Source organism: Cyprinodon tularosa, unplaced genomic scaffold (genome assembly GCF_016077235.1).
Source record: "Cyprinodon tularosa strain WSP-4 unplaced genomic scaffold, ASM1607723v1 ctg76, whole genome shotgun sequence".
NCBI lineage: Eukaryota > Metazoa > Chordata > Actinopteri > Cyprinodontiformes > Cyprinodontidae > Cyprinodon > Cyprinodon tularosa.
In genome coordinates, this window is record NW_024039518.1 from 1,501,875 (window position 1) to 1,510,724 (window position 8,850).

At 35.6% G+C, this 8,850-nt stretch overlaps 1 protein-coding gene across 1 annotated transcript; it reads right to left on the reverse strand.

Annotated features, from left to right (window-relative positions):
• Positions 1-1,072: 1,072 nt before the first annotated feature.
• On the reverse strand, positions 1,073-4,580 carry LOC119773343 (potential E3 ubiquitin-protein ligase ariadne-2-like). Its single transcript, XM_038270308.1, has 4 exons — positions 4,499-4,580; positions 4,253-4,353; positions 1,621-1,776; positions 1,073-1,519 (listed from the first exon to the last, which is right to left on the reverse strand). Exons 1-4 carry the CDS (start codon positions 4,575-4,577, stop codon positions 1,073-1,075), a joined length of 783 nt encoding a protein of 260 aa, XP_038126236.1. The 5' UTR covers positions 4,578-4,580.
• Positions 4,581-8,850: the final 4,270 nt, after the last annotated feature.

The following is an 8,850-nucleotide window of genomic DNA, read 5'->3' on the forward strand; positions in this document are numbered from 1 at the left end:
TTGTCTATTCATGAAAGTAGAAAGGCAGGGAAAGCGGAATAAAGCGTTAGCCTCACTGCATGCAGATAGCCAAGCCTTATAGGTAAACCAGGTCCTGGAAAATGACCAAGTGTACTGTCTCCATCTGTCTTTGGAGCAATGATTAATTTTGATGTTCAGCTGATCAGTTCCGAATGATTTCACCTCCTCTTGGTAAGTTTGCTTTAAGGGACTTCAGTCAATTTTTCTTGCATCATTTCTGTCTTTCTCTCCAATCGTCTCCCAACTTCCTCGACTTGGCCTGTCAATCAGCCACACTACGACGGTGCCGTAGCTTCCTGTGACCTCAAAGCACAGCTCTCCTGCGCCTAGAGCTAGTCTATACTTTTGCATTGCAGAGGAGCTACTGCGAATGAGAGTCTATGGCCAAAGATTTTTGCGCCCTAGGGTGGAAATACGTCACCAATCCGAAGACGACGAAAACCGCTTTACTTGTCAATAAAGATTATATATTTATCTGGTACAGCTAAAAAATATATTTCAAAATATTTAATTTTATAATAAAATTTGTATGTTTTTTTTAATATCTAAATCAATGTCATTTGGTGGGTTCGCCCTCGCTCCCTCTATTGGCCAGCCACCACTAGTATGAACACTGAAATGTATCGATAAGATCCCCCACATTTAAATAAATGCTAAAATCTCTTTTTACAATGTTCCTAAGGAGATTTAGTGAAAGAAAGTTTTTCCAACCTCTTTTTAGACTCATAAAGTAGAGCATTATATCAAACCAAACACCCAAGTTCCTGCATTTTATGGAGGAAACAACAAGTTTCAAGATAAAACAATAACCTACAAAGAGATAAACATAGGATCAAAATCACATTCTGAAGAATATTTTGTCATTGAATAAATAAAAGATAAATTGACATTTTGCTGCATCAACAATAATTTAATAGTACAGGATTACAAGAGGCAAATACCATAAAAGAAATATCAAATAACTCAGAACAGCTCCTTATTACTGAAATAAAATAGTTAAACATCAGTGTGTGTCCCAGTTAATCTCAGGGAAACTGTAAAGAACAAAATCCTAATAAAACTCTGTGTTCCACACAGGTATATATTTCTGTCTAGGAGCAATGCCACTGCAGAACATTGCTGCATCACATTCATTAGTGCTCTTTAGACAGCCAAAACAAAACTGCATGTGACATCGAGGACATGAAACGTTTTCACATCCTATCCCGGTGTGCTGGATCAGTGAGCCACAGGTTGGACAGGCACGGACTGACGGACACCCTTTTGCTCCATTCTCAGTCTGAATTTTAATTTTTGGACACTCTCTCAGGGTTTTCAGGGCAGAATTGTGGCAATCATCATTTTCACAGCGGTCGGATCGGGGCTGCATACCTTTCCACTCCCTCAAACACTGCCAGCAAAATGCAAAGGTGCGTCCTGTCTTTGCTGAGCACACTTTGCAGTGAACGTAAAGGTTTAAGCTGCTCCCTCTGGTCACAGGAGACATGCATCCAGGACACTGTCAGGATAGATAATGTGTGGAGGGTGAAATAAAAACAGAGCGATATACAACAGATTCAAGCATACTTGCATTTTTTGTGTCATTATACAGATACTTACAAACTTAGAGTTAGGGTTTCTGGCGGCAGCATTCTTGGCCATAGTTTTCTCAAAGTACTTCATTTCTTTAGGGGTCAGGAGGGCCATTTTACAGACCTCTTCATAAGGCCACACAGCATCGCAGCCAGACTGACCGCAAACAAACTGGCTTTCTCCCTTTAAATAAACAGTAAAATAAATAAAGGTAAGAAATGAAGTTCAGCCATCTATGATTTTAAAATTCCTTCTGACAAGCAGTCAGTAATATGCCATCAATATTATATCTATAAAACTACAAACAAACAAACAAAAAGAATCTCTGTTGAGCGTTTGGGATGCATAATTTAAATGTAAACAAAAATGCAATGGAAAAGGAAAAAATAAGAGGATAAATCAACTTAAACACAAATTGATTGTCAGTTAAGATTGAGGTCTGAAACCATCACAACCCAAAAGCAAGATTAATCCTCAGTTCAGCTAAAATAAACCTTTTATAGAGCTGCACAAGTTACTTGAACCCTTACAAAAGGCAGCATTTTATTTCAATTTTCTTTGGTTTCAAAATAAAGAATATAAAACTTTGAAAAATTTGGATGGGATTAAACTGATTTTAGATAATAAAGTAAAAAATCTTGGTGTTATTTTTGATCAGGACCTGTCATTTAAATCCCATATCAAAGAGGTTTCTAGAATTTCCTTCTTTCATCTGAGGAACATTGCAAAAATTAGAAATCTCCTGTCCAGGGGTGATGCTGAGAAACTAGTCCATGCATTTGTTACTTCAAGGCTGGACTATTGTAATTCTTTACTATCAGGAAGTCCACAAACTGTAGTTAAAAGCCTTCAGCTGATCCAAAATGCTGCAGCCAGAGTTCTGATGAAAATGAAAAAGAGAGATCATATCTCTCCTATCCTGGCTTCTCTTCATTGGCTTCCTGTTAAATCAAGAATAGAATTTAAAATCCTCCTTCTCACATATAAAGCCTTAAATGGCCAAGCTCCATCTTATATCAGAGATCTGATTGTTCCTTATGTTCCTAACAGAGCACTTCGCTCTCAATCTGCAGGTTTACTAGTGGTTCCTAGAATTTCTAAAAGTAGAATGGGAGGCAGATCTTTTAGTTATCAGGCTCCTCTCCTGTGGAACCAACTACCAGTTTTAGTCCGTGAGGCAGACACCCTGTCTACTTTTAAGGCTAGGCTTAAAACTTTCCTTTTTGATAAAGCTTATAGTTAGAGTGGCTCAGGTTATCCTGAGCTATCTCTATAGTTATGCTGCTATAGGCTTAGACGTCTGGAGGACATAGGGACCCCCATTTCATCATTCTGCTTCATTCTCTTTCTATTCTCCTACTCTGCAGAATCTATCGGTTCAATCTCTAACGTTCTGCTCTCTCTGCTTTTCCTCAGAGTAGCTTCATCTGGTCTGTTCCTGTATGGCTGTGACGTCATCCTGAAAGAAACATCAGCTGTGCTGCTTCCATCAACACCCTTGTTTATAGATGTTGGAGATCGGCCTGTTTTCCAGTGTGGTCCTGTGACTGGGTGGATGTGCCCTCTTCGATACCCATGGGTTACAGAATCCCTTTGTCCAACGCACACAAGTTAAGTTCTATTTAAAAACTGGCTGTTTTTATTAATTTACTTTATGATTTTAGGAAAGAAACAGCAAATTTATGTTGATATGATAAATGTTTGGGTGGATATTCTAAGGATTTCACCTTGTTTAAAAAGAGAAGGAAGAATCTGTAATATAATTCAGTATTAAATCCTGTTACTTTTACTTGAATTTTGTAGACTGACTTAATGGGTAATGTTATTTTGTCAACAGCAAATGATCTTAAAATTATAACTAAAGCATTTACAAAAGTAACTATACAAAACAAAATACAGATTTCTTATAAATAAAACCAAAAACAAGAAACTGAAGTTTAGTTATTCTTACAATAATAAAACGGGAAGACCTAAGTTAAATCTCTGTTAGAATAAACAACTCAGCGAAACTACATTGGATCATTCTCAGTTTTTTTTCTAAATAGCTAAACACATCTGTGAACCTGAAAACATGACCTGCACATCTGGCGCATTACGTTTTAAACCATCCTACCAAACAGGTCATTAAATATAAGTGACAGCTTTCAACATGTTTCTATTTCAATGTTAAACTGCTTATGATCATTGCTGGAAAATCCACGCCCTCTGGGAATCCCAGCTGCAGTTACCATGGCAACCACTGAGCAGTCTCTATCATTACAGTTTTACGCTATGCTTCGTGTAAACAGTATGATTCTCATATGTGAGAAATCTGGAGCCTAATAACGATAAAAGAAATGGTGATTTCACTTTCAAATAGTTTTGTAATGAATGCAGAATATGCTTAATAATTTATCGATTTTCTCAGTTTTTCAGCCGAAGCAACAACCATCATCTGCCAGCAACTAATCAGCAATGTTTGTCCTTATGACGAGTAGGCTACACAATTATTTCACCTATCACAACCCGGAAAGTTTTAGATTTACTTGAGTGAGAAATATGGACCAGATAGCTCAAATAGATCAGAATGTGTTTTTTTTCATTACGATTTTAAAAACAGAAAATGATCTGAAATAGAAAAACAAAAGAACGAACTGAATGGACTATTTATTTACCTTACCTTTTCCATCAAATGTTCGCACCACTTTCTGAGAGACATCGAAGTGGCCACATGTCCGCAGGACATCCGAGCTCTTGGAGATTCAAAACCTTCACATAAAACTGTAGAAACAAATCTAATCAGATCATCCAGGATGTAAATATAAGCTGCATGTCCTTAAAACAAGACATCTATAAAACTACTGATAACAAACACAAAGCAATGAATGTACTGTTATGGCTTGATTAACTTAAATAAGCCACTCACAGTCAAACTGATCCTCTTCATCCACAGAAAGGACTGTAGGGTCCCTGGAGTTATATCTCTTAGTAGTTTTAGCGCCCATTCTGAGAGATTCCTTGATTTCTCCCGCGATGCAGGTAACAATCAACAATAATAACCCTGCATGTAGGAAACTCTTTCAGTTTCCAGTCAACCTACTCCTCATGAGTCATGTGACTCCCTTCTGTGGCCGCCCTCAGGGTGGCAGTGGCGTGGCCAGAATATTTTTATAGTGGTAAGTAGATAGCTGCCAGAGCCTCAGATTCAATCTTTTCAAACAGGTAAAAGACAGAGCACAACATCCATATTAAAAATAAAAACAAAAACGCCTATATTTACTCATCCATGCTGTCTATATTAAGGGTATAGTGGACAATCTTTTTTCAGCTTTTTCAGCTGAGGGACATCTTGTCTATTGTTATTTCTTACCTACATTCCTGGTGCAAATTTTCCACTACACGTTTATCAATACTTGTATATTAATACTTACATTTAATGGATTTAGTTGTTGTTTATCTTTAATTACATTGGAGACTCCTAGATGAAATGCAGAGAAGCATAACTTTCTCTTTACCCTTTAAAACATAAAAACAACTGTAGTTCTGTAAAAGAGCATTGATTGTATCTTTATCATCTTTAATGTTAGTATAATGATTCAAGTTATTAGCAGTATTTTTGTTCTCAGTTAATATAAGAACATTTAAAATGTAAAATTTGTTAGAACATCCTTCTTGAGAGTATTACTGCTACAGCTCTCTGTTTAAGCGGAGCTGTGAATTATGTCCACATGGGATCAACTGCTGGGGGTGACCACAGGGGTGGGCAACAATTGGTTAAGGGGGGTCATGGCCATTCCTGGCCCCAGGTAGCTCCGCCCCTGATGGATGGTATTTAAATTAACAATAATAGTGGCAACCCTGTCAGGATTAATATAATAATTTCTAATGATTTGCATTAATAAAAACCACCATGTTGCAGAACACGAAAAAGAAGAAACCATTGGAGCAGATTTGCTTTATTTATTTTGATCTTTAAATTAGTTTAGTAAAGTAAAATGAAAAAGTGTAACTACATTTAAACTGTTTTACAGTTATTTTCTCATCACTTAACTCTTTCATTTTGCATGTCATATTACATATTGACAAAATAATTTATCAAATCTAAAAAAATCTATTTTTGGAAAAATGTGTCAAATACACCAATTCTCAAAAATAATTTTTCTAAATAACAGATTTATGAAAGTTAAAAATGTTAAATGGCCTGTACTAATATAGTGCTTTTCCAAGTCAGGACACATGAACAAAGCACTTTACACATCATTCAGTAATTCACAAGCACACCATCGCTTGGAAACTACACAGTAGCCACAGCTGCCCTGGGGCACACTGACAGAAGGGGGGCTGCCGTACACTGGCGCCACCGGGCCCTCTGACCACCATCAGCCAAATAGTGAAATAATTCAATATTGAAGATAGAAATATAAAACAAAACACAGCCATTGCCGTGATGCTGAGATATTACTCCAACATTTAAGGCAATAATAATGTAAAATGCCCAACTTTTAAAAACTGAACTGTATTTCTAAGATTTAAAAAACCTTTCAAATCAATTCAGTTTATTTATATAGCGCCAATTCACAACACATGTCATCTCAGGGTACTTTACAGTTCACCAGATCATACAGTCAAATTATTTATACTTTCCAAAGTATAAGCTAAAAACCATGTATATGTTATTGTAAAACCAAATTGTAAATAATATAAATGACTGGAAGACTTTGAGAAGAGATGCAATCTTCATTTAAAAATACTCACTCATATATATTTAGGATGATAATACTTCTAATTTAAAGGGGATAAAAATAAGTAACTGATGTTCAAAGTGAATTTTTAGTGTAAGTTGATCTGGTTTGAGGTGGAGAAGAGCTAGAGATGGTCCATGGCTCAGCCATCCAGCACTCACTTGCAGCGCAGCACCGCCTGAATCTCAGATTTGTGTTTTATCTGGTATTCAGCCAACATGTGTCCATCCTGCAGAGTATGGGTTTTGTGGATCAGACGCATATCAGTCTTTTCTGAAAATAGAAAACAAAAAACATAAAAATCTGAATAAAATAAATCACAATCATTTTATGGCAAAAAAGACTTTTAAGGGAAAAAAAAAGAAAGACGACATAGATGAGTCTGGATCATTACGTGTATTAAGAAAGTGATACGCTATAAAGCTTTAATGAATAAACCTTTCATATAATGGTGTAAATATGCTGGGCTGGAAATTATAAACTAAAAACAGCTTATATGATTCTATCAGAAAAATCTCGCACACCTTCTCTTCAAATTAAAGGGACGGTGGGTTTAGGACAAAAAGCCAACATCTCAAAGTGATAAATGCTGATTTAAAAAGCAGTAAACTGACCTTTAAAACAGGAAATCTCCTCCTTTTATCGGTTTCATATCTGAATGTTTCTATTTGCAATAAATATGTGGTCATTTTACCTGTGTCAGGCCGTCTCTCCTGTATTTTCTGTCTCAGATGTTGAACAGGAGTCTCTGCCAGCTCCTTCTCATGCTGACATACTTCGACTGTAAACTTTCTGTTCTGTTCAAAACAGATGAGGACCTGAACCACCATGGTATCTTCTTTGACAGGCTTCTGAAGCTGTACAGTGAGGTGACTGCAGTAGCAGAAAAAAACAGGTTAGTTGGTTTCATTTTTGTTAAAGGCGTGGTTTAAAAAAAATAAAAGGGCAATACTGATAAAAGAATGAATAAAAATGTGAAATTATTTAATTGATGAGCCGTTAATGTATGCCATAGTATGCTGCATACTTAATAGACATTCAGTATTTTTCACAATAGTTAAAAAAAAGTTTAAGAAGTTCTTAGGAAACCAAACATTTTCAATAAATTTATGTATTTTTAATAATAGCAAATGGTTCTACTAAACAAACAGAAACAATCAAAGTGTCTTTTTTCAATGTGCAGGATGCTATATGTCAACATTCTTGTAAGCTTCTCAATTTCATGAACATCTTACAAAATTATACAAATTATAAGTTACATATTATTATTTTGTCCATGGATTGTTCTGATGTCATCTTTGTCATAAACTGGCCAACAAGTCCCTGCCTGTCAGTGGTGGGAAGAAAGACTGAGCATTTTTTTAATTGTTGGTATGGCTTTTTGTTTAGCAATTTTAAGAGCTATATGTCACCATGCAACTTTGTTAATTCTTTAAAGTTTTTTTTCCCCAAAACTTTAGTAAGGATTAATAACATTTTATCCTCATTAACCTCAGATACAGGAAATAAGAAACACGTGTTATCTTTTCTGATAAACAGATTTACCTTAACCGTTCCCATTTTTACCACAAAAGGGAGAGATAACAGATCTTGCCAAGATTTTGCGTTGAACCCTTATTGGAATTTGTCCTAAAATAACCTTCCTGGTCATTTCCAGTCAGACTGTTAAGGCCCCACCCATTCATAGCACCAGATCCATTACATAAAGATAAAGGTGTGCTTTGGTAACTTTATTTTTAGTCTAGCTCTTTCCTCATAGTTCTTATTCTGTTTGCAGTTATTCCAAAATTTGTCTTGGGATCAGAATCTTAGTAAAAACAATTCCTCCTATGCTATAGAAGCAATAATTATTATGACATTTTATGTCATACAAATCTGTGATGGAGATCCAAGTTGTATTTTTTTTCCCAACAAAATAAGCTAATAAGAGAAAACTGACATTCTGATTACATAATTTATATAAAATTTAAAGCATTCTCCATTTCTTTGTGAACACCCGGGTGTCATCATAGCAGATTAGAGGAGATTTAATAACAATAAAAAGCTTTTATCACAGCAAACAATGTTCCAATATGTAATAAGGAGGTATGAATCCAGTTTTGAATTTTTTTTTCACATGACTTTCTTGAACTTTTTAGAACCAAAGTTTTACTGTGCCTCCATATTAGAGGTTAGAGTGCCACCTAGTGGAATAACAGTTATTAGCAACCTAGTATCAGGCATCAACAGACAATATTTCTGCTGTTTTTTGGAGAACATCCAAAGACAGACTAAGAGGCAGACAAGTATGGGCAGTTTGAAGATTTTATTCTCACTAAAGAGAAGATATCCTGAACAGAGCAAACTTAAAGAATAATAAAGATCTCAAAAAAGTTCAAACACTTATCAATTACCGTATCTAAATTATCTTAAAAAATTACATCTATGATGAAACTTCATATTTCATAGTTAGAACTGTAAAAAACAGACTTTACATACTAACTACATACAGGCAAGGCTCAATGGATACTCCTGGCAAATTTGAGGTATGGGGAGT

Coding starts and splice junctions, on each gene's coding strand:
- LOC119773343 (XM_038270308.1), bottom strand. CDS start 4,577: ATGGGCGCTAAAACTACTAAGAGATATAACTCCAGGGACCCTACAGTC. Junction 4,354..4,498: donor TGAAGAGGATCAGTTTGACT/GTGAGTGGCTTA, acceptor TTGTTTCTACAG/TTTTATGTGAAGGTTTTGAA. Junction 1,777..4,252: donor GCGAACATTTGATGGAAAAG/GTAAGGTAAATA, acceptor GTTTATTTAAAG/GGAGAAAGCCAGTTTGTTTG.